We start from the raw sequence: 26623 nt of genomic DNA on the forward strand, positions 1-26623 counted from the left end.
GTATTCAAGACCTACAGCTCAGGTGCATAAATACTAAATTGCATGACAAATACACCTCACTTACTTCTCCTTTTAGCCTCAGAGACTGTATATCACTGGATTGTAGTAGAGAAGTTCATGGTTTTACCTTTCCCTTTCTTTTCTCTGAGCAGGCATTTTCTGATTTTACATTGCAGTTTTGTTGTTTGGTTTGGTTTTGGTTTTTTTTTTTTAAAGGAACACAACTAAAACTTGTTTACACAGAAGAACATTTCACAAATATTCACCTCTGAAAACTGGAATACATAACTTGACCTAGTAAGTTTTTACAGAATACAATACATGTTTATGCAAACACACATATGTAATTATCTTAGGAGAACTCTCCATGAAGTTAAATCTACTACAGGTGATGCATTTATAGTGAGTTTTGAGAATAGGCTCTGAAACAGACAGCCCAAACACCACAAAAACTTGCAATAATTCCATTTTCAAACACCATTAAATTCCAGGTACTCCTTTTGAAGGATTACCCTGGTCAAAACACTTTCTATTCACTTCATAATGAACCAACTCATGTTGGTTTTCTGGGAAAAGATGAATTTTTTTAAACATGTTATACAAAGTTGGTTATTACACCAGTCCCCTTTCCCCTGAGGCAAAACATCGTGTCTATTAGTTCTTAAAAAGGAAAAAGAAGGAACAGCTTTAAAATAACTGCTTTTGAAGACTGCAAAAAGTTTCTTTGACTCTGCTCTAATGCAGAGGCAGAGCAAAAATCTGAATCAGACTGTATTGCTGCCACAGTGCTTCTGAAGTCATGTGGGAGCTGTGCCAGGTTATTTTTCTGTAAAAAGCAGTGTGAAGGACTTTGAAGATAGAAGGGAGAAAAGATGGAAGAAGTAGAACCCCTGTCAGGGAAGAACAGAAGCAGGAACCAAACACTTAAATACCATTACAGGATTAATACATGCTTCAGAAGGACACTAAGAATACAATACAGATGTGTTGTAAGTTAAGTTGGTATTATCCCTTGATCATTTTATTAAATACCCTTCATCTAGGCATTAAGTGTCACCAGCATCGATACACATGAATACTTCTCCTTTCTCCCCGAAGTAGCAGTTATGCACCCAAACAAAAGCCACAAAGATTTAAGGTAGCAGAAGAAAAGCTTAGGTTAGCCCACTGGGAATAGCAAGCTTCTCTAAAGCCAGACCTGCATTATTTTGAAACGTAGTTTTAAATGCTTTAAGCTTAATTTCTCAGTTGCAGAGGAGAAAGATTCTACACAGATCTTCCCCTCATTTAAGCAGCATTTCTGTTTTCAAGCACAGCAAAGGAAAAATTAAAAAAGAATAGCTCAAACATGACTGAAGGCAGCTCACTCATCCAGAAATAGGCTATAAGAGCCACATTTAGTAGAAGTCCCAGAGCTTAGCAGCAAGAACAATATTGAGCTTCAGTTCAGACAAAGCTTAACCATCAGATAGCTAACGGTTGTTTGAGGTGCAGGAAGCAGTTGCCACACTCAAAAGGCAGATTTCCCAAATTAAGAAATTTGGGAAGAGAAAAGGAAAGTCCACAGCTACAGCCTTCATACCTGTGGTTAAGTACTTACTGTAAAAGGAGGCCTTTTCTGCACCCTGAAGCAGCATACTGGAGACCTACATTGCAACCCATGCAGCTATGCTCATTTGTAACAGCGTTCACTTCAGTCTTCTCATGGGAACTATTTTCAACAATAATCTGCTAGTTTTAAACAGTCTCTGCTGTGCTTTAAGTATAATCCCATTACTTTAAACACTAGGAAGTAGTGCAAGAATTACATTTGAAAACAGGAAATTTAGGTATAAGTGGTTTATAATAAGGGCACAGGAGATAAAAACAAAAGAGGTTTCCCCCACTCTTTGTGTTCTTTAAATGCACAACCCATTCACTTTTTTTTTTATTTGTCAGGTGAAGGAAGAATGAATTAATCAGCATTTAAGTGTCTGAAGAATGTATCAGCAGGCCATTGGTGCATTTTCATTCTGACACAAACATGTCGTATACAAAGCAGGTTAATTTCAAAAACCCCAGTTAGGCACAGTATCTTGAATCCACTAGTTTCATTTCAATTAAGAACTTCCTGCAGAGCACTCTTACTCCAAATCCAGCAAAGGATTTGAACGCAGTTCCTCTGCATCTTACGTGCTTGCTCTAAAACCATTTGGCCATTAGTTATAGTTACGATCTTTTGAAGAAAGCTGAAATGTAATTTAAGTACTGGCTAAGGTTCAGAACCTTATTCCTTCTCTAAAACATAAACTTAAAGGTTGAAATTACACCTCTTCAATTCCTTAACAAACCTTTCCTTGGGAGAACAGCTGTGGTTGCAACACCATCGCAACTAAGTACAAAAAGAAGATGGAGCAAGTGCAGCTCAGCTATGCTTTTGGAGCTGGTCCTCTCAACAACTCAAAGCCTGCTAGGCCTTCACTGGCCCACTAGTCAAGAAAGGGCCATTTAAAGAGCCAAAAAGCACAGGAAGGTTCAGCCTATAAGCAAAGCATAACACCAGCTTAACATATCACCACCCTTTGCATATAGTAACTATTGGCAAAAGAACAGTTTTTATCTCATTTCCTGTGATTTAGCTACTGAATCTTGCACTTACCAAACTGGAAGTTCACATAAGCAATAAAAAAAAAGGTCAAATTACTGTTTGTGTGTACAATACTTAAATTCCAGGTCATCACTGGGCAGCTGTCAGAATGTCACTCTGAAGTACTATAATTACAGGCACCAATTTGCTTTTACTCAGCAGCAGGTGGTGGTAGCATTTTGTAAATGCTGTATAACCGAACAATTTAATATGCAAGGTATTCTCTCTGGAAGCTTTTTAAGTTGGGTTTAACCTGCACTGAAAAGCAGTTAGGAATCAGAAATATAAGTTAATGCCAAGCAGACATCCATTGTGCTGCTCAGTTTCAGGTGTCCTTTTTGGGAGTGGCAGAAGCTGCAGAATCTCCCCAGGGGCTGCCTGTTTATTCCTTGCTTCAGTCTTATTTTGAGGTTTACACTTTTCTTGGCCGAGGACTTTTCATATACCTCCCAATAGCAAGCTCCAGCCTTCACAGTTCCCACAAATTATTATGGTATCGTTCAGAAGCTGGACATAAGCAGTCACTTAAAAACAAAGAACAAAACAAGAAAAAAAAAAACCCAAAAATCAGGAAGCAAAAATAATGCTGGGCAAAAGGTTTAGACCACAAAAGGCATCAGAATAAAGCATTCAGTGTTTTACTTCTTATCTAAACTGAGTTCTGTCAGCACAGCCAGTCTTACATACAATAAAAACCACAGGTCTGAAATACCTTCTATCAAAATACCAGAAGGCCAAGAAACGCTTCAAACTGGCCAATAACGGGAATGTTTACCTTAAAGTAAAAGACTTTTCAGTCAAGGATCCGATGGGAAGATTGCATGACCGATTTGCTTTCTAAAATGATTGGTGGCTCTGAGATGAGGAGATCATCCTCACCTAGTGAAGAGTTCTGCTCAGTGTTCACAAAGTTAGGAATGTTAAACTTTGTAAGACAATTTAGGTCCTCCTCAAACATTCCACTGCTCCTGGGAACTTCCTGGAAGTGGATATTACTCTCCAGACCTGAACCTTTCTGATTTTGTTTTGCTTTGCCCAAGTGTTCTACTTCATTAATACAGAAATGGAAGAGTGACCGGGATTCTTCAGCTATTTGACGAGAAAAGACCCTCTCCGACTCTAGAGGTCTTCCAAAATCTGCCACAAAGCTATTCATGCGAAATCTTTTTTCAGAAGGTTCTGCATTGCTAGGGAGGAAAAAGAAAAATACAGTAAGCACAAAAGTAGAACTATTTGAGTTCTTAACAGCAAATTTGGTTTCAGCAACCATTATGATCAGGAAGAAAAGAAACCCTACAGTTTATCTACAACAGAGTTTAAAAGCCAGCACTATTTCTTACTTTCTGCTGAAGGTATTTTAAGTCTTGATTTGTCATAATTTTCCATGGGAATAAGTTATCAATGCCAGCACTCTTAAGTGGCACTTCTAGTAATCAATATACTGTAATAATCAGCTCACTGAATGAGCTTAGAAATACCCTTCAGTATTTTCTCTTGATACCAAGTAGTAACAAGTTTTTTTAAATGGCTTATAGAACACTTTGAGAAAAATCTTTGATAGAAAAAAAATCTGAGACGTAGGCAGCACTGCTGTCACTAAGGGCATAATTTGAGTGCTTAGTTGTCCAGACATCAAACCATCTTTTCCACTGACTTCAGTCAATGACATTCAGCTTTCCAAATTAGGAGATCTGGAACTATAAAGACTGCTATAAAGACTGGCAGTCTTAACTATTCAGACACATAGCCCAGGAAGGACATCTTAACATTTTTCTTGGAGTGTTCTAGAAGTGTTAGCTCAAACCAGCTCCAATCTGCATGGACTTGTGCAGGAACCATGAACAGCTGGGGGTGAGAAAAGCTCAAGCTAGACAGAAGTTTTACAGATGGTAATACATTCTTTGTCAGGCTGAATTTATATACTATCATGACAAAACGCAAGTTATTTGCATCTGAAAGGCAGTAGAGGTATTCAGAGGATGAGTAGTGAAAAACCTAAACATATTCTCAGAATATAAGTTTTGTTAAGTAAGAATTAATAAATCATACTGTTTACATGTGAACATGTAGCAAATGACACTGGAGCCAGATAGTTGGACGCCTAAAGGTGCACACAGCACTTAAGAGATTTTCAGAGAAACACTATAATTTAATTCCCTTGAGCCTGCAGTAGAGGGTAAGTGCCTACATGCTTTTGAAAGCCTCAGATGGCACCTTCAGAAATCTACCCCTAAAACCTTCAAGTTCACAGGACACCTACCATTAGTCTTTCAGTCATAGTTAATCTTAGAGATCCCTGCTTCTCGAATGTTAATTTACTTCCATTACCTGATATGAGAATTCTATCCTAACAAAATCAGTTACACTAGCCTTCAAATCAAAGCAGGCCTCTAGTTTGTCAAAACTGTACTAGCTCATTCTGCATTTCGAAGTGAAGCATGTAGAAGCATAATGTTTAAATTGATGCAAGACAGACCAGTAACTAAGTAATAATCTACTGTATACACACCAGGAGGCAAACAGACTAGAATAATACTGTGGTAGCCTTCAGAACTGACAACTGACATTTATGTATTTATAATGCAACAGGAAGCACCACTCTGAATTTAAGCTGCATATATAGTTTCGCAAATCTGTCACCAAGAGCTTCTATGTAGTACTGTGGCACAGACAGTGGAGGTGGCAAATAAGCACAGAAAGAAGGACAAGCGCTATAAGCCTAGGAAGAAGTGACTTTGGAAGAAAGCTTAAAATGCATCCATTGGAGAAGTAATGTAAAACTAGTTCATAGGTGTGGAAAGTGCTTTATAAGCCAGTAAGCTCTGAAGGAGCAAAAGCTGACTGTACAGAGGGGCACACAAGACTGACAATGTCAACCTAATCTAAATGGAAGAATAGAACATGCAAAGAAATTTTATAATGACCCAGAATGTTGAGGACATACGATAGAGAATAATCCTGTGCTCATGAGTAGGGAACACGTGATCTAATACACAGTGATATTTTTGGATTCTGAAATTCACAAACACTATCCTTCTGTATTTTGGTGAGGAATTTTTTTTTTTTTTAAACTAAAAACTTGCATAGTCTTGCTTATTACAGTATGCAAGTATACCTCAGCGTATATCTTTTCAGAACACTCAAAATAAGAAAAGCAGCCTCAGAAATCCCAGTTTTACTGTGGAAGAGAGCACAGCCACCTGGACAATCAAATCCCTTTTGCAATATTTGGGCTAACAGGACCCTCTGAGTCCCAGAAGCTGCCAACAAGAGAACAGGAAGGTGAATGCCAGACACCTTGAACATCATACATACTGAAAACCACTCAAAACAAGCAGTTGCCAATGAACTAACCCAAGCTCCCTTTTCTGGGAATCTTCCAGCCTATGAGCTGGGTTCTGGTCTGCTGGATTCAGTATTAAGCTCTGGACTCTGCCCACTGGACTTGAGTGCATTGTCAGTGTACAGGCCATTTTGCCCAGTATACCCTTCTAACAGGGGCATACTGGTTTGGGACTGACACTTGAGATTCCGCTATAGCTTAAACACCCCTCCTCTCAACACTCCCTGAAGTAACTTGGGGTACTTGGCAAACCATGGAAAGGAATAAGTAGCCAGTCCTCCGAAATAGCAGGCTTTGGCATCCCAAAGTAAACTTGAGGGATCTAAACAGATCCTTAGTACCAGTCCAGAAGTGCTACCCTGAACCTGAGAAACCTTCCTGAGTAAGTTTTCAGCAAACAGACATATATCTGTAGAAGTTTTTGTTTCAGTGGATCTGCATTTCTCTGAGTGGATTTCACCCCAAAATCCTTAACCAAAACCAACTGATTTCTTAAAAAAAAAATTATAAGTCATTTCACCTTTACTGCAACTAGTTGTACAACCTGCCTCAATAGCTGCATGAAGCTTTGAGATTACATCAGCCAATATTTTGTACAGATAGGTTACATGAATACATGCTTTTATTGCACAAATGTGTTTTTAAGGACATTTTTAAATGCAGAAACAAACATAGCGTACTATCTTCTCCCGAGTGATGAACGAGAGTACTCTTCAGGCAGAACAGAAAGATTGTCAACAAAATTTTTTGTCACACAAGCTAATGTTCTACAGTTACTAATACGCAAGCAAAAAAAAAAAAAGAAGAAAAGTGCAACAGGCATCATTTCCATAACTAATTAAATTTCTACCTCTCCCTGCCTGTATCCTGACCCTTTTCTTCTGGTCTGAGAATGTACCCAATTCTGAACATCTTGTACAATTTTGAAAAGTACATGCTATCATACCCCTTTATATTGAGCCAAGAAAAGCATACTACTAGAAAAATCAGAGTATTCTACTTTGGATCCATCCATCTGAACCCAGTTACAACTTATCTCTCATGTTAATGGTACTTTAAAGAACAGCCAAATTGACTTACTGAAGTCAGAGACATGTCCATCAATCAGGCTGGCTTTCTCCCAAGACCTAGGAATCCCATTAACATCTATTTCTAAAGGAGGGCTGCAAGACAGCCCACTAATGAAACAATGAGTCATGAAGAATCCAGTCAGGTATAAAGACAGAAGATGCAGGCAAACTAAAACCACAGTCTGCACTGGTTTTACAGGTAGGTATTTATGTTCTCCAGTTTTTATAGACATGTACCAGAAAGAAGAGGAAACAACAGTATTCACTGCCCTTAGTGTACTCCTGGATGATCTATTTCTAGTACCATACACATTTGGTTATCAAATCTCAAAAAAATAGTGCTTAGATTTGTTAAAGGTGCCAACTCAGCATACACAGTAAGTGGGCAAGCATTCAAGCACACAGCTCCCAAAGCTGCAAAGGAAGTTTAAAACAAATACAGAAAGGAATAACTGGGCTCTCTTCAGCAACTGAAGAAAAATTATATTTAGATTAGAAGGGACTTCCAGAGGTCTCTAGCCTAATGCCCTGATGAAGGCAAGGCCAACTCTGAATTCAGATCAGGTTATCTGGATGTAGAAACTGACCAAAGATGGAGGTTTCACAAACTCTCTAGGTCAACCTGTTCCAAGAAAATTGATGAAGAAAGCAGAAAAACAGTGGGAGATACCAAGCAGGCCTCTGCTACCTGAAAGTACATTTTAACAACTGTACAAACTTTTGACAAATATCCACATTAAATTCTCTTTGTTGTATATTTGACTTCATCACTTCTTCCCCTCTCAAATTATTCACGTGGGATACAGACTCAGATGCTCAGCTAAGAAACAAGATCTCCAGGGAAGAGGCAGCACACCAACACTTAGAAGGACTTTAAACATATTTGGGAGCAAGGTCTGGCTACTTTATGACAGTCTGTAAGGGAGGCAAGAATACCACCAAGTCAGTTCTGGGAAGCTGAATTCTTCTGCCTCTATTGCCTTCTCACAGAAGCAAAAATTTAGGAGCACAGAAGAGGCTCACGATATACGTATGTCCTCTCTAATATGGCCCTGTCTCTAGAGATGTGCTATTACATGAAGTTTCAGAGCCAGTCTACATATGACTAAATAGCAAAGGGCCTTCAGTAGGCAGAGATAGGCAGGCTGCTTTAGTGATAAGCACTAACAATTGTCTTTCACAATCAGCTTCTCATCACTGCTGCCTGCCTGCAAGCGATCTCACTCTCCAGAGGCTTTTTATTTCTACTTTATGGCACGCAAGCCTGAGAGATGCGGGTTCAAACTTTCTCAGAGGAAGGGACACTGACAGCCTGCATGCTGTGCAAATGCAGGTAAATGGATGAGGCAAGGCACGGTCTGCACATACTTACCAGCCAGAAAGAACAAGAAAAAAAGGTTAGTTTGTGACTTTCAGGGGACCCTGGTGTTAAACAAATGTGGAGCTGATCTGTACTTCAGCATCTACTGGAACTTCTCAGCAGAAGCTAAGACTAGGGGAGCTACAGGGTTAAGGGAAGATTTTGTAAATACTACCAATATCTACCTTTTGGACTTGAACACACAAACGTGGAAACCCGCCAGACTTCAACTTCCTTAATTTAACATCTGCACTGCATTTTATTTGTATATACTCTGTCAATATTCACATTTGTCTGTTCCACTCCATCATAACATGAGCCTACCTAGAATGACCCCATTTATTTGCAGAACAGTAATCTAAAAGCCACCTGTTTGGCAGCCTACCCACCAACTTCCTTTTAGCATGAAAATGCATACACGCAGCTATTCCCTTCTCTTACTGCATGCCTACTGACTATTTGCTAAATAGGGAACACATTAATAACAGTTCTATAGAATTGGTCTCCTAGAAGTGCTTGGAACAAAGATTATTTGAAACAAAGATAGACTGCACCCTTTCATAAGAATGGACTAGAACAAGATGGTGCTGAGCCAGCGCAATGTCAGCACTGTCGCTGCTTGTTTGGGGGCTGCAAAAGAACAGATGCGCCACTTAGCAGGCTGGGTTTGTTATTCCAGTTTTCTGACTCACTCTTGATGTGGTGCTCCTGTCTTCGTCAGCAGGGTCAGGACAAAAAACATGAAGACGACAAAAACCGCAAGACCAACCCAAAATCCAATCACAATGGAATCTGGTGAAAAAGAGAAAACAAGATGATCAGTATTTCACCTGCACTTGCAGAAAGTTTCCTTCCACATGCAGCATGACTGCAAATCCCAAAAGACTTTGCAGCTTGTTCCTGGGTGGCAAAGAGGAAGGACAATCAGATTTATCGTTATCTATTTTTAAACAGAAAGCTGCCATTGAAGCTGTCATTTCTAGCCCGAATTTTACTGATGTCTGGACAAACCAGAAACAAGCTGAAAGAGGGAAGACACTAAATTCTCTTGGTTAGTCAAATAAAAGCAGCTCCCTTTGTGATGCCTGGCCCATTTCCAAGCATTGCTTTGGAAACAACTTCAGTGCTAGAACTCAGAAGAGAGGATTATTTGATTTTCAGCAAAAACCTCTGTCCCTATAGAACTGAACTCCTGCTATTTTAAATGATTTCTGCCCCAGACCATTAGGTTTCCGGGTTTTGATGGATTTCTTTGATGCAATAGGTTTAGGAAGGTCTAGCTTTCTTTCAGTAGTAAGATAGAGGGTCCTGAAATAAATGGAACCACAGATAAAACTATTTGCTACCTCAACAAATATGAATAACCAACATATACAAGACATTTTTGAATAATTTTTAATTTGGGTTTCCAATTTGCATACAGAAAACTGCAATACAATGTGAGAGGAGCCAAAATGGATTTGGACAAAAAAGTCAAACCACCAGTTAATTAAAACACCAATGCAATAGCCAAATATAGAAACAATTGGGAAGAGCACGGCTTTTTGCCTGTGTGCATAAAACGTACCTACTGTTCTCATTTATAGCAAATGTACCCATAGATACATCACCAGTCCTGCTTAAATCTATGTCCACTTATGACTTCAAAGTTGATCCACAGCTGCTCCTGAAGGAAGCTCAAAGCTTCCAGAAACTTGATTTAGAGAGGTCCAAGTGGGACAAACATATTTCCAGGCAACAATCAATTGATAAGCATGGCCCAAAGTTACAGAGCACCAACCCAAAATATGACCTGGTCCAGGACCCACAGTATACAGGGACTTTTTCACCTGTCACTTCACTTAGTCATTTTTTGTTTATGCAAATATTCAAAACTTCCACTGTAAAAGTTCCAAAAAATTAACATACAAACATGCAAGAGGGAAGTCTTGGTCAGGACAAGTATCCTATCTGCCCTTAACCTCTCATTACGCAGCTACTACTGAACCTCACAGATCCTCGCTGGCTGTAAAGCTACATGATGATCTGTCTGACCCAGTGCAGCAGGCACAGCACAGAACTTTAGCCATCCTGTTGAATCTCCTACAGGACTAACTAAAGACACCAGAAAACAAGGAATCAGCTATCCTGCCTGGTGCTTGACCCCAACAGTTAATCACACTCCCACTGTGAAATCTCTTCCACGCTAAAAGGCACATCTGGAAACTGGAAATCAATTCAAACCATTTGCTCTTACTCTGCAAAGTCAAAGTGCCTGCTCCAATTTGAGATTTTCTTCCTGTGACAATACTTGATCACAATCAAGTCACTCCTTAATCCCTTTTTCTGGTAAGCTAAGGAGGTTAAGTTTCAAGTCTCCCACTGCAATGTTTATTCCATCTCTCCTCTGCCATATCTCCCCCTCTCAACACCCTTTGTGAAATAACTAGAGGGTGGTTCAAGTATAGGTGTCCATGATGGGGGGGGGGGAGGAGTTTGTAATACTCCTTTATGCTTAAAGTGTACTGGTATGAGTTTATTCCTGTAATTCCATGCATTATGAGCCCTAAGTTATTTTCAGAATCATTCTATAAGTATAGCCTGTATTCAGTGGTTCAGGATGCACCTTGTGTTTGGCCTTACTAATACACAATAGCTCATGATTATCTACCATCCCACTAGACTTTGTAGTACCTGAAAATTCCATCTAAAAAGAAATACTCCCATTAAAAAATTTACCACTTAACCATTTACAGCTACTAGTACCTACCAATTAGTCAGACATGCTTCAATGATATGCAACTGCATTGATAATGAGAATGTAAAGTCCGATCAAGTACGATGTCTAAAAAATATGCACATAGATTATATTGATCAAGCCGCAAAACTTAACTCATCAACTATGGGGGGAAAAAAACTAAAGGAAAAAATAAAAAAAATTATCAAGATTCTGATAAACTACTGCTCCCCACAAAAATCACACCTGCCAGCACTGTGTGCTGAATAACAAGCCTGTCTTGTGGTTTGTTTGGTGTTCCCCCCCGCAACAGAATTCCTAAGTTTACTGAGCCTAAAGCTACATCTTCCTTGCTTTATTGTGGTTCCTGACACACTTCCAACCCTCTGCTGTATCAATTACATTCTTTGGATTTGTTTAAAATTAAAGCAGGTGGCCTGAGTTCTCTTCAGTATTTCATTTAGGTCTCACTCATTTAAGTGCAAATTATCCAAACCTACTAACTTCTAAACATTTATTCAAAACAAACAGTACATAACACAACATTTATTCAAAAAATATGGTATGTAGGACTACATTTATAATACTGTCCCAAGTTACAAATAGATTGGGGAAGTATCCCATGACTTTCTCAAGTTGCAGTATCAGCCTTCCTTTCCTTCCTCAGACTCATAACATCCTGGCAGCAGTTCTGACTCCCCTGATCGTTCCTACGTATTTTACCTCTCTCTAATGTTACTGAGGTTTCTTCTGTTCCAAAGGCACAAAAAAGGATTTTTTTCTTATCTCTGCTAGTCACAGATATCTCCTGGCTATCTTTGTCTATTTACTTTCTAAAGCTTTAATTTACAAAACATCTGGTGCCTACTTTTCTGAATTTTCTGATTTCTAGTTCCTGCCTTCACTTCTCCTCAGGCAGAACATACTTTTTATTTGTAAAACATCTTTTTTTTTTTTTTTGCAGTCATGTATTTGAAAAGTCACTGTGGCATTTGAACACCTCATCCTCTCCCCACCTCCACTTTTTTTTTTTTAAGAAACGTATTCTTGTGTATTAGATTGCTTTGTCAATATTTTGCTTCACAGGTCACTTTGACTTTGCATAAATTTTTCTCTGCTTTCAGAAAACAGGCTTCTGAATTCCTTTTTATATACATGAAATTACGAGGAACCTCCCCTTGCCTACAATTAATTAAATCAACATTAATCCAAAAGTGGCCTCCAACTTTCTCTTGTGGAATTCATCTTACGTTATGGTTCAAAACAGTGTCCTCTCATTTGGGGTGAAATACCTTGTGTATCAGAAATAAATAAATAATAATTTAAAAAAAAAAATCACATACCTCTAATTTCAAGAAGGGCCAGTGATGTTTTAGAGCTGGCCAAGTGTCACCGCCAGCCTGTATCACCTAAACTGGAGTCCACTCCCCTTTAAGCTCTCCAATGTAAGTTACAGGCATTCATTAACACCCTCTCTTTGTCAATATTCAAGGTCTCCCTCCTAATACAATCCCAGTGTAATCTCCTCTCCTCCTTCCTCCCCGGCTTAGGATTTCAGTGAAGTTAAATGTCTGACCACATTGCCTCCACATTCCTCAACAGTCTCAACTCAGCTGGAAATAGCTAGAACAAGAAACATACCAAGAACACACCACATCAAGAAATACCATGCCATACACACCACAGACATAGATTGTTCCTTTACTAGATTAAACTCAGCCCTCTGAGAATGCATGCAGTAACACCAAAGTAAACAGAGCCAACTCCAATCTATCAGTTAAAAAAGCCCAAAAAACTGGAAAAAAAAAAAACCTAGAAGGGACTTCCTAGGTCACTGATTCAATACTACTATTAACCTCTTTCGTAAGTACATCAAGCTCCACCTGAAAAGTGGTTGTTACTTCTGTCCCGTTCTCTAGTAAGAGTTGTCCAGAACCCTCCCACTCTACAAACTGCACAGCCAGACAGCGAAGCTGAGCTGCTACGCTTAGCATGGCAATCACTTCAATGGCAATCCAAAATCTGGATTGTGGAAGGTATAGTGGCAAAACAGAGGTAACTATCATTTATATTTTTTTCCTCCCGTCACTCTGTGACACACTGAGCTAAAAAGAAGGCATGTACATAACACTGCAGCTGATCTTTGTAATCAGTAATCTTTGTAATCAGGTTTGGCCTCTGATTAAGTGGAAGAATGGAATATAAATTAGAAACATGATAAAAGCTAACCTACATTTTTCAAGTACCTAGCATTTGTAAAAATACAGACAGTAATCAGCAGACTTTTTTGGGGGGAAAAAAGGTAAGTTACAATTCAGACTAAAAAGCAAATTCTGCTCTAGTTTTTCCCCCCCCACAACCGTCCCCCCACAAACAAACAAACAAACAAACAGAGACATTTCATAAAAGCCATTGTCTAGATTTTAGATAAATGTTGGTCCAGCTGTACTAGTTTGTCCTAGCTAAATTTCCTCTCAATTCCTACCCATATTTTTCATCTCTCTGGTCCCTGTCCTCCACTTGTTACTTCTACTGAAAAAGAGCTCCAGCATTAGCAGAATGCTGAATTTAGCACACTCCTCCTATGAAGAAAGTCCCAATGATAAGTTTCTTCAGAAGGAAAAATTTCTTCTTTTGTTTTAAATCTTTTAAAAGCCTTAAGTTTATTTTCTGTGAAGAAAAACAAAAGCAGTAAGGCTGCCCACCACTGCCTTTTTAGCATTAACAGGAGCAAGAACAAAGCAACACGGATCATACCAAGTAGCCACCAGAAGCAGCAGTGGCTGTATTTGCCGTTATGAACTGTTCCTGATAGTCTGATATTCCTCAGTATTGACAAATTTCTACCACAGCCAAGAAATCCATGGTTCTCAACTGCACAAGAAAAGCAGTCAACAAAAGGATACAGAATAATAAACAATTATAATAATCTAATAAATAGAGTAATACCTCTAATTGCTGAGAATTCAAAAAATTAGGAGAGAGATTTTTGTACAATAATCAGTTACAAATGAAGAGCAGGAACATTAAGATGGGGAAGCTCAGCTGCAATAAAGTATGTCTCTACTGAACTTACATTTATGAGCCTTCAGGCCTTCAAATGACACCGGTCCGTACTCATAGTACTCGTACTCCCAGGTGTAATCAGAGTTAGACAAGGCCTGCTGGGAGGTTCTGTTAGAAATCAGCCTCAGGGCAGACATCTTGCACCTCAATATACATACACCTGTGGATACGAAATGTGTTAATACAGACTACACACTTCTAGTGCATCTTTTGATTTTATAGAGAATCCTTTCTTATTTATGTGATCTCTTCCTCATCACTGTTCCCAAGAGAAGCCACTCTCGCTTACAAAGGCTCTCTCTCACCTGTTCCTTTAAAATTCAGTATCACTGCCTCAGACAAGGCTATCGCATCCCCTCCCATTCCTTCCCCAGTCTTGGCTGGCCAACCACCAGCCATCACAAAGCTTCTCTTCAATGGAAAGAAGAGAACCTATGTTCACCTCCACAGGGACACCTGTAAGTGTACAAAGTATCAAAACCAGGCTCCTCATATTGAATATAGCTTTTATAGCTCAAAAATAGTAAATACCAAAGACCACCAGCCTCAGCAGCTTAGGATGAATGCTGCCATGAAAATCTGAGTGAAGAACTGGCCAGACTACCAGGCTCAAAGGGTTATATTATCCATACAAAGTCCAGCTGGCAGCTGGTTATCAGTGGTACGCCTCAGGGACTGATACTACGATGAAACGGAGTGCACTTATAGCAAGTTCACAGATTATGTCGGGGACAGTCAAGAGGCTGGAGGGCAGACTGCTACTCAGAGGGACTGGGACAAGCTGGAGAAAGGGAGTGACAGGAACCTCATGAGGATCACTAGTGCAAATGCAAAGTCCTGCATCTGGGAGGGAATAACCCCATGCAGTAGTACAGGCTGGGGGTTGACTGCTGGGGAGCAGCTCTGCAGAGAAGGACCCGCAACGGACAACAAGCTGAACATGAGTTAGCAATATGCCTTGTGGCAAAGACGGCCAAGTGTGTACTGGGCTGAATTAACAAGAGCATAGCCAGCAGGTCAAGAGGAGTGTTTCTTCTTTACTCACCACTGCTAAGGCTGTATCTGAGGTACTGTATCCGGTTTTGGTATCCCCAATAATAGAAAGACATGGACACGCTGGGGCAAGTCCAGTAGAAGGCCACCAAGATGGTCAGGGAGCTGAAGCACAGGGTGCACAAGAGCCTAAGGGAACTGGGTTTGTTCAGCCTGGAGAAAAGGTGGCTCCAGAGAGACCTTAATGCTGTCTACAGTTGCAGTCAGAGCGTGCAGAGATGACGGAGCCAGACTTCTCCTCAGAGGTGCAGAGTAAGAGGACAAGAGGCAACGGACACAAATTGGGAAAGAGGAAATTTAAGTTAGATACAAGGAAAAATTTACTTGATCTAGTTGAACATGCTTTGAGCAGGAGGTTGGACCAGATGACCACCAGAGGTCCCTTCCAACCTAAATTACTCTGTGCTAATAAACAGCGTCAATACGCCACTACGGAAGGAAAATAAAACAGCAGTGGTTTTCCCCACAGATTAACAAAAACTGCAATGCAACATTAAGCATCACTAAGTTGTCTTGATAGCTATTTCTGTCATTACCACAACACTGCACTAGGGATTTGCATTTTGCAGAGTAATTTTTTCAGAATATTAGACAGTTTTATGCACACCAAAAGAGAGCACATCTCTGCACAAAACATCTGCTGCAGCAGCTGGAGTCAGGACATCCAACTTGAAACATTACAAAATACTTTTTGTAAAAGCAAATTGAGCTTTGGGTAATTTTGCATTCAATTAAAACCCAGCAGGGTGAAGGCTTCATGCAGTTCATAAAACTATTGCAATCAGTTGTTCTGTGGACAATGAAACTTCCCAGAGCACAAAGTGAAATCCAGATAAAATTTCTTGAAAAGAAGGGCCCTAAGCAGCCATGCCACTCAAAATAACTGAAACTTCAGTCCTTCCTATGGATAATTAGATTGACTAAGGCTGTCCAGGTAAAGCACATGTTTCAAGTGCTAGGAGGGCCATACATAAAGAACAAGAATCAGGTACAAAACGAGGAACACATTCACCCATGGAATATGAACAGCATTTCAAATTTGTAAAAAAGTTCTTTCTGCAACTATTCTACCATGAGCAAATGCTGGCAGGAATGCCTCAAAACAATTTTAAATAAATAGTGAAGTATGCCTGAAAAAGTAAACTTCACACCCAGTTACAGTGTTCAGAACCTTAAACACATACCAAAACTTGACTGGCAAATGATAAATCCTTTAAAACAAGAAATGGATCTATTTTTCAACTCAAACCAGCTTAGTTTTCACAATGAGCAACTTGCCAAGGTGGCGGGGGCCAAGATGCGGAGAGAAGTGACCAACCCCATTCTTAGGTCAGGATAAGGAGCTTCTCATTACCCCTCACCCTCCTTTAGCCACTCAGAAAGCTCCCAGCAAGAATAACTAGCCTGAAGCACAGAGGAGGAAGAAAAAAGATGGCTGTAATGGACAACCCTGTTCATGGCTGAGGATGTTTCCCATCCTCTATTTCCAATGCTTTAAGAACATGACAGAAAGAGGTAAGTCTAACTTTTAAGTGCCTATGTTACAGTAAAGTTCCTCCTTTGCTTTCCCAGCGACTAGAAAACCTTCTTATTTCCTGGAATCAAAGGGAGAACGTCTAATTAAGCTTTAGACAGAGGTTTTTCTTGTTTTTAATCAACTAAAGTAACTGCTGCCTCAGGGAGAAGCAAACAGCAAAGAAAAACCTAAGATTCCTGTCCTAGTTTGCTCCCATCTCAGCTCTGTCAGTTGTCTCTTACAAGATTGTGTTTCATTTTGTGACTGGGCCCTAAGAGACTACATGGTGCTGCACAGGGTTCCCACCATCTTTTTTTCCCCTTCTCCTCAATGTTTTGTTGATGACAAGTCTCTTGACAAATTTTATTAGCACATTCCTGTTTAAGGACTGCTTTTCTCTTTTATAGCCTTCCAGAGAAGTCTTTCATTTAAATATTTCTCATATGGCATCACCAATGTTCATTGTCACCTCCCCGCTTTTAATATTATAAAGAGAGCTGAACAGGAATCTGCAGGCAGAAAACTTCAGAATAGGGTACATGAACAGTCCGAAAAGTGTTTCTTCTTCCACCTCAAGTGGCATCCCATCAGGCAGATGGGATTAATTGGGCCACATGCAGATCTCTCTCCCGATCTAGTCACTAGTGTCCATTTATGATTTATGGGGAGAATAGCCACTTCTGAGACACAAAGAATCTGTCCTGGTTTAGTCTTAGGTCAGGACTAGAAGCTCCAGTGTTTCACCACTGACTACAAGCATTTCTAAACTTACTTTCACTGTAGACAAGCCACTATCAAGAGGGAGAGGTGCTAACTGAGACCTGGGTCACCAGCTCCCAGGCTAACCTGTGCCTCAGGCTTTGTGGGACACATAAAATATGCCTCTAAATCATCCAGTACAGCTAAGCATAAGCATGGTCCCAAACTAGCTTACAGCTCACTTGTAAGCTTTGTGTGTCCAAATGCCTCCAAAACCTCAGCCTGAAACATGTTAAAACAAACCTTTTATTCCACTTAAAAAGCCAGCCTCGCATGGTGGAACAAGGACCAGCACAGTGAAAGTAGTGAACATTAAGACCTTACATCTCCCAAGGAAGAGCAAAGCAGGGTGAGCTGGCATGCTAGCAGCCTGTCAGGTGCATTTGCCAGGCTGCAGCAGGTCATGGAGGGACTGCAGCAGATGCCAGATAAGGACTTCAGGGAAGGAATTCCCCCAGGAGATGCACTCAAGAGCTCTTTCTGCCAGGAACAGACAGCAGTGATTCATCCCACAGCTCTGAGGTATGACAAGGAGCTCCTCTAATTGACATTGACCTTGCTGAGGGTTTTGGGGGGTGGGGTGGGGGGGGTGGTGTGCAGGAGTTAAGGCAAACATGAAAGCCCCTCTGTTGACTTTGATGTGTATGGATGCAAACAGCCTTTCCTCACTCTGGCTCATTTCTTTCAGGAGCAAGTAAGTGAGCAACAAAAAGCTTCACTTTGATCACTCAAGAAACCCCAAAGCAGGGCTGTGTTCAGTGCTGCCAACCAGGAGATTCAGGCAGGTCGGTCTCCCAGAAATTAAAAAGGGCAAGTGCTCACGGCCTTCTTCTGGAGCATTGGGTTGCTCTCTGCAGACAAAGGATGTCAACAGGTACCCAAACACTGCCCATGGAGACACGACTGCAACTCCTGGAGTTGAATTATACCTTCATGAGAACTCGTTTGTAACCTGTGTGAAAGTTTGTCTTGCCTGCCAGTGGTACCTGAGCAAGCCAGTTTGACCATTGGGCTATATTCGCACAAAATCCACATCTTTGAACTGCAGCAGCAGGGCGTCAAATGCTGCTGCAGTTAGACTATTTGCTTCAATCTGGACATCATCGACACATTGCACAAAGCTCACAGCCACTTACCTTTCAAAATGACTCACTGTAAAGGCAAAACTGGACACACACCATATCTGAAGCACAACTTCATGGCTTACACCACCACTGGGGCCACAAAGGCAAATCTGGTTTTGTGTACATCTGAAACTGGCCTTGTATGTAACCAGCAACAACTACCTCCAAACCCGACCTGCATGCACAAGAATAAATCCATGTGGACCAGTCAACGTACTGTTCATTTCTGGAGCAAGAGAAACTAGCAATATGGTAGACACAAGCAATTTGGTAAATTTTCAATCAAAAGCTACATTTATTTTCCACATACGTCCATTCTGCTTACTGCCATAGAGTCTAAGCACTTTATAGTCTTCATAGAATAAAAGAACAAACTGTTGGCCCCTTGCAAATGGTGAAGATCCCAAAAGCCAGGCAGGAAAAAAAAAAGTAGCAACATTTCAAACTGTGAGAAGTCCTAGCCTGAGAAAGCTTAGCACTACAACCTAATGCATCAGCTAGGCAATACAATTAACCCCAGAAGTTGTTGCCTATGAGAAGTTAACAACTCAGGCCGTTCCCATATCCCCTAAGTCCCCGTACCAGCAACAATATTCAGGGGGCGGAGGGACAGACATGACCAGCCACCACCACATTCCTTTTTACTCCATCCCAAGGACTAAAAAGGAGAAGTCAGAGGAAAAGAAGTCAATGAAAAAAACAAGCACAAACTTTTTTACTCTGCACTGCATCAGCTGAAAGGTAATACAGACCCCATCTTTCTACAACCCTACCCCATGGCTACTGCTTTGAACAAGCTGTGCCACTTCCAACCACCAATGAGAAAGAAGTCTGCAGGAAATACTTAACCAAATGGTCCTTGCTTCTTGCTAATTCTCAAGATCCTAGATGGGCAGGATTTGAGATCAAACTTGTGGTCTTTTCAGGGTAATACCCAATCTTCCCACCTGCAATAAAAGAGAGGAAAGCAAGCTATACAAAACAAGTGAAATTTAGCAAGAAAAACAGAAATATACCTGAAAACTGACCGTACAATTAAAAATCAATCATACATGCCAACTTTGAGTGCATGATACCTAGGACTTTTCTTGGAGAGAAAAGAAAGTACCAATGTTAACAGTGGTTACGTTTGTGATTGATGCTCACAAACAGCATCATCTGCATGAGCTGTTGCACTAAAATAACAAGAATGATGTTGGATTCATCACAAAAGGACTTTATAACAATGGTAAGGAACAATGCTGGTTTAGTCACTGCTTATCCTGGGAACTAAGGACAAGAAAGGACAAAGTTACAGTAGTATGAGGCATAGATGTCTGTATTACACATCATATAACATACATTTTATTATCCTTATAACTGTGCAATGTAAACTAGACTCCAACAATAAACTACTTAAACACCACACATATAAATTCTCATGAATATATCTTATTTTCCATGTACTAATGCTTAATACCTTGCACTGTGTGCTGCAGTGTAAAAGGAAGTCTCCACACCATTACATACAATTTGCATGCTAATTGTATAGCTACTGTTTGTACTTAGTTTAAAAGCAATGACATAGTGACTTTAAAGTAAAATTTAACAAATAAAAGACCAAAACAGTTTACCAAGTATTTTCCTAAATATAATAATGATATATGCAAACACTAATGCCCACTTAGTAGTTCAACTCAGTAGAGGCCAGCTGGAAGTTAGGCAGAAACTAATATGAAATCATACCGTACTATGTGTTCACAGACAACTATATGGATCTGAAAATAGAGCAAATACTATATAAGCTCACTCGTAAGCCTTGTCTGAGAAGACAGCTGAATTATACCTAACGTGGCATCACAGAAGCTAAGTGTTCCTTTTGCTCTTAAAAAGTTTCAGTCCTGCGCTGACAGTAAAGGGACATGGAACAGTTAGTATAGAGCTATTGGAACGTGCTCCCAAAACACACTGAAGCAAATAGCTTAGCTTAACTCCAGTACCAAAAGCCTTAAAAGTTACAGCCAGAATATACAGTCTTAAGAGACAGTATTATCTACAAATAATAAAGATATGCTAGCCATAATTCCATTTATTTCCTGCAGCTAGGGCAGAATTACACAATCAATCCATCATCCAGCTTCAATGTACGAAGCTGAGCTTCAGCTGAGCTCAGAAAACATTTCATTTTGACATTTAGGATGGCAAAAACTGATATATTACAAGAATTCACCTTTCCACCCAAATACATCTCTACACAAAGAAACCCCAAACAACTTGACAGTTGTTATAGTCACAGTAGAAAACAAGACTAAACCTTTCTTTTAAGCAAAGGCTATTTTTCTAAAGAGAAAGTAACAGGTTTAAATTTCTGAGCATTTTTTAAAGAGGGAAGATTATCCTTTCAACAGCCTTTTCCCAGACATGCCCCAGATGAACCTCCGCTGAACCTAGTTCTGGACATGGCTCATGGACACGGCTGCACATGTGGCAAGGCTGCAGTCAGAAGAGGGCTCTGGGTATTACTGAGCCCATTTTCCTCTCCCCACTAAAAGTCAACCTCCTCTTAGATGTGCAGGTATGGCAGCTTCAAAATCCAAGTTCCCTCAAGACCAACCAGACTAGAAGAAGGCCTATCAGCAAGCACTGAAGTACTGAGACCTTTTCAGTCCTGTAATGTTACAAATGCTGACATCAATGGTATATGTAAGTATATTCAATGCTTTCCAAAAGAAAGGCTGCCTTCCTCTCAGCTGTTTATAATACAGCCAATTTTAACCTTTCACACTACAAATTTTTAACCTTTAACCTTCCAGTAAATATCACGGATAGAGGTCCCAGGCTGATTTGTTATAGAAAACCCTCAAGTGAAAGAGCTCTGGCACATCCACTAATGAGGTAAGAGTAAATCGTAAAGCAAGTTTGCAACTGGCCTGCCCTGAATGCCTCTGCTTTTGGGCTGCACTATTCTCCTGGCTTGGCAAAGTAGTCTTTTTTTATTTTATTAAATGTCTCTTTTTATTAGCTTTATTCCCACAGAAAGCTCAGTGCTGAGATTTTGGATTCCTTGCTAACCCTGAAGTCTGTCAATCCGATGCCTTATTCTGAGTAGAGAGAAAGGAAAGCTTCCCTCCCTCCACATTCTTACTGATTAGCCCACTGCAGGTCAACTGGAATGGCGCCATCAGAAGATGGGTTACCTATAAGAGTTGTTTTTAAAATACTTCTGTTTGAGTTATCACGTAAGAACCTATAAAAAAAGCAGCCTCCATAGTAGGGACAGAACAAACATTGTAATTTTTTTTTTTTAATAACTAAAAGATGACATTAAATTTGAAAGCAAAAAAATCTTACTGTGAAGAGAATTTATGTCAATGCACGTAACCCTATGCACAGGGTTACTAGACTAGATTTACTCAAATTGGCTAGTCTGCAAGTCATGAAGACACACTGGAAGCATAGCGCTCATTGTAGCCAAAAGAACAACTGAATCCAAGAACAGAAGCACCCGGGAGTATTTCAGATAACCACACCTAACCTAAAAGAAGGAACTACTCTTGTGTGATTGCTTCTGGGAAACTCGGCACTGATTAAGAGCTGAAATTACCCCGGCTCCCTTTGTGTCAGTTACCTTGGGCCTGAAGACACCCTGTGCCATGCAGCAGAGATGCTGCTGCTGCTGCTGCACAGGCCACCCTTACCAAACCTGCAGGGCACCCCATCACAATGTGCCAGCCCCTGGGTTTAAATGCAGAGCAGCTGTTCACAGGGTTGCACAGCCCAGAAAACGGATGAGTGCGCTCAGGCCTCATTTCATAGCTCTGTTTTGGCTTTGCATCAGTGAAAAAAATGACCAAAGCACTGAGGCTGACAAGCAGAGTGGAAGCTGAGTGCATTTCCCCTCTCCCATTACAAAATAAGACTAATCTTCACGCAATGTCCATCTGGTTTGAAGTACAGGCCACAGCACACCTCTCATAACACCTCTTCACTTCTCAGTGGTTCTCCCCCCAGAAATAGTTGTTTCTAGTCTACGCTGAAGCCAGCAGAAGATAAACTGGCAGAGATGAAAAAAAAACCCAGGTACAATAGACCATTTGTTCAGAGCCACTCCCACACTTGGGTATCTCACAGCCATGCTTTGACTGTGCTATGGTGGAAAAATCTTCAGTTTATGCTCCTACCCACACAGGGTCTGTAAAGCCATAATCTCTCAGATGCAAAGTAAACTGACTTTTCAAATTGAAAAGTCAGTTATGTACTACGTTTCCTCAAGAACTAAGAAAATAAAAAAATTCAGCTTTTCTTGAAAACTTCCACACTTGAATGACAAATGTTTTCTGAACTTTTGTAGTCAGCCTACAATACAATGCAGAAATTTTGCTTTAATCGGTTCAGTAAGAATTTCAAACAGTCACTGAAATGGAGCTGTTTATTAAAAGTCAACCTGGTTGGGGATTTTTCCAAACCAGAACTAGTTTTTTCCTGTCTTTAGATCTAATTCTTTGCTCCAGTGCTGCTGAAGCAGCAAACAATTTATTGTAGTGCCTCAAATACAAATTTCTTTTCAGGCAAATCAGACAGCACAAGCACTCATCTGAATTCTCCCATTCTTAATCCCTGCCACATCTCTGTGCTACACCAGGCTATAAACAAGTAACTAGAGACCAAGGAAACATCATTAAAACAGTACAACCAAGGCCCATTGCACTGAGTATGCAGAACAAAGCCTTCATTTATTTGTACTAAAATTTGTACTAAAATTTTGCCAGTAATAGCTCGTATTATTGGTTCAAAGACCGGAAATTTGATTTAAACTGTTGAACAAGCTGCAAGAGTATCATCTGTGCTTCTACCTTAAAACCTCTTCCATCACAAAGTGTATGTGGACAACCAGCAAAAGAACAGGCAGTAAAAGACTTTGTCCAGCTCTTAATATTCTGGGTTATTTTTTTTTTCCCCTCCAACAAGGGGGGGGGGGGAAGTATTCTCTTGCAATAGCTTGATTTATTTTATACATTTTTGCTTGCGATTGATACACCCAGGATGTCTCATTATTTTCAGCAAGAATGGAGCCAGACTGTCCTCGAGTCAATGGAGAGTTGCCGTTCCCCTGGCATCTTTCTGGGTACTTACTCCTGTGGTAAAAAAATTATCTTGACTCTCTGATTAGGAACCTGAATAGGAACCACAAATGGACAAGAAAAAACAAGCAGTATTTGAGACTATTACCTGATTATCTCCAAGCAGAAACCAAAACATCTATTTATTTCCACAGCGGTTAAGTAAATCGGCATCCCTGTCTATACAGCCTCTGGGGAGCTCAAATGAGAGTAACAGACAGGAGCAGAGGGACCGGCTCCAAAACAGAGCAGTAGGCTGGGAAACACACCTGGAAATAGAAATGCCTCATCGTTCTCGCAAACCAACCCCCACCAGCCTTGCCGAGGCAGTTTAAGACGGTATTGCCACTGCTGTCCCATCCCTCTACCAGCTACACCTGTCACAGGAGAAGTGGCAAACTAATGGTGTGCCTACGCTTCCAATCACCGTCCAGCATTAAGCACTGGACAAGGCTGATACGCCAGGACGAGCAAAGCAAATATCATGGAACAGAGACTGTTCGGAGGGAAGTTTTGCCAGCTTGTCATTGAGGCGATTATCTCCAGCAAAAAGAAGGGCAGACAGCTCAGGAGAGGGACCTGAACTGCCTACCATACCAGTCACTGTCAACAGAGGCTGCTCACCAGAGGAAGAGACTGCTAAGACGACGACTGTTAAGAAAGAGACTGTTAAGGGAGAATGAAGGGAGGGGAGGGGAAAAAAAAAAAAAAAAAAAAGAGTATGAGAATCAGCAGAAGACTAAGGAAGAGCACATGGGGGAAATGGAAGAGGGCAAAACTGAGAATAGGAGAAGTAATCTAAGGCTGGACAGAGGAGAGAAGTTCATCCCTTCAGTCTGAAAGCACAAAGGGAGATGTCATCTGGGGGAAAAAAAAAAAATGACACCCACCACAACAAACACACCACAAACTTACCTTCCCCCCCCCGCCCCAGGCATTTTAGGTTAAATTTTTAAGTTCATTCAAATGCTCAGCAGTCAGAGCAGAACACAACATACAATTTGGGAGGACTAAAAATAATTTCCATGTATTCCAAGCAACTTATGTGCTTTCTAGCTGTTTTGCTTTTGAATACACAGACTTCATAACATCAGAAGCAATCACCCCGTTACAAATTCAGAAACGTGACACAAGCTTTCTGCAGGTGGCATTTTCCACGTCACCCAAGTGAACAGAGCCACCTCAAGCTTTTTTTTATTATTTTAAACAAAGTAAAAATTAGAGGACTACTTCAGACCTTAAGGCTTGCGAAAGTCAACAGGTCTCGGCTTCGAAACCAGGCAGCCACCTGTTAACGCAGGCTGAACTACAGGCACTTGGGGCAGCGGCACCCCACGCCACCCACGGAGCTTTCCACGCCGCTCAGCCGGGAGCACTCACCCACCCGCGCACCGCCAGCCGCGGCGGCGGGCCCCACCGCAGGGCGGCGCGGAGCGGGCAAGCCAAGGCAGGGCAGCTCCGCGCCGCGCCGCCCCTCCCGCCCTCCGCTCGCTCACCCCTCTCCGCAGCACCGTCGCCTCACCGCGCTTACCCGCACCGGGCACGTCCGCCCGCGCCCCCGTGCGCGCTGCCAGACCCCGAAACGCCGCTTCGTCCCGGGCGAAAGGCGCAGCCCCCCCAAGAACGCCCTCGACCCGGGACGAGTCAGCGCTGAGGGGCAGCCGGGCGGGATGAAGCCGGCGCGGGAGCGAAGCCTGCCTGCCTGCCCCCGTCCTCCTACCTGACTGAGCGGCAGCAACAGCCGCGCCGAGCCGGACCGCGCCCCGCCACAGCCAATGAATCAGCAGCAGCCGCCGCGCCCCAGCCCGCCCGGGCGGCATGGCACGGCCACGTGACGCGCCCGGGCCAATGGGCAGCGCGGGCGGGAGCGGCCCCACGGGCGGCCGCAGGTGCGGGCGGCGGAGTGGGTAGGGCTCGTCGCCGTGAGGTGGCCCGGCCGGCGAGGAGAAGGGAAGGGAGCAGGGAGCTGCGCGGCTTCCGACGGGGGCAGAGCACCAGTTGGGAGTGACCCCTGTGTGTCGTTTGCCTCGCAGGAGCACACACTTCTCAAGGGGGAACATTAATTTTGGAGGGTGAGGAGGGCCGAGAAGGATGGCCTGCCCCCGCTGGAAGTGGAGGGGCCAGCGCGTTTGCACGTGGGTAGGCTCAAGGCCCCCCATGGGGAGCCACTGCAACTGGGGCCCGTGGCCGAGGGCAGCCAGGCCTGCTGGCACCAGGCCTGCTCCCGGTGGTGGGGAGTGAGGGTTGTGAGAGGTGCTGTCTCAGCTGCCAGGAGGTGAAGGGCAGTGCCTTAGAACTACATGGATTGTATGGCCTCTTGCACCATTTCCATTCCTATGAACTACAGCTTCTTAAAATGAAAAGACCTTTAAGAGTATGTGAAATCAGTACCTGCCTCTGCTGCTTGCAATTATCAAAGCACAGGAAATGACATGCAGGTCTTCAGTATCTCCAAGGATGGAGGCTCCACAACCTCTCTGGGCAACCTATCCTGGTATTTGGTCACCCTCACTGCAAAAAAACATTTTTCTCATGTTTAATGGAAGTTCCTGTTACTTCAGTTTGTGCCTATTGCCTCTTGTCCTGTCATTGGACACCAGTGAGAAGAATCTCACTCCACCTTCTTTATTGCCACCATCAGTTATTTATACACATTGGTAAGAGCACCCTGAGCCTTCTCTAGGCTAAGCAGTCACGGCTCCCTTAGTCTCTTCTCGTACGTCACATGCTCCAGTCCCTTCACCATCTTCATGGCTTTTAAGCATCTTTGCGGCAATCAAGTGCTGTGATGAATAACATGACTTCATTTTTCAATCCAGTACTAGGAAACAAGTTTCACACACCTATCCAACGAAGCCACCAGCCTGCTACACTCAAATGTTATAGTGGAT

General features: G+C 41.8%; 1 protein-coding gene across 4 annotated transcripts; it reads right to left on the reverse strand.

Moving 5' to 3' along the window:
- Positions 1 to 369: 369 nt before the first annotated feature.
- On the reverse strand, positions 370 to 25335 carry MRAP2 (melanocortin 2 receptor accessory protein 2). Of its 4 annotated transcripts, none has more exons than XM_050895040.1 (7): positions 25264 to 25335; positions 19483 to 19580; positions 18646 to 18808; positions 15227 to 15469; positions 14192 to 14341; positions 9092 to 9191; positions 370 to 3813 (listed from the first exon to the last, which is right to left on the reverse strand). In XM_050895040.1, exons 4-7 carry the CDS (start codon positions 15288 to 15290, stop codon positions 3420 to 3422), a joined length of 708 nt encoding a protein of 235 aa, XP_050750997.1. In that variant the 5' UTR covers positions 15291 to 15469; positions 18646 to 18808; positions 19483 to 19580; positions 25264 to 25335; the 3' UTR covers positions 370 to 3419. The 4 variants fall into 4 exon arrangements, with proteins under 4 accessions (XP_050750997.1, XP_050750998.1, XP_050750999.1 ...); XM_050895041.1 differs by having other exon boundaries at positions 15227 to 15472; XM_050895042.1 differs by lacking the exon at positions 15227 to 15469.
- Positions 25336 to 26623: the final 1288 nt, after the last annotated feature.

The sequence above is a fragment of the Gymnogyps californianus genome, chromosome 3, assembly GCF_018139145.2.
Source record: "Gymnogyps californianus isolate 813 chromosome 3, ASM1813914v2, whole genome shotgun sequence".
Taxonomy (NCBI): Eukaryota; Metazoa; Chordata; class Aves; order Accipitriformes; family Cathartidae; genus Gymnogyps; species Gymnogyps californianus.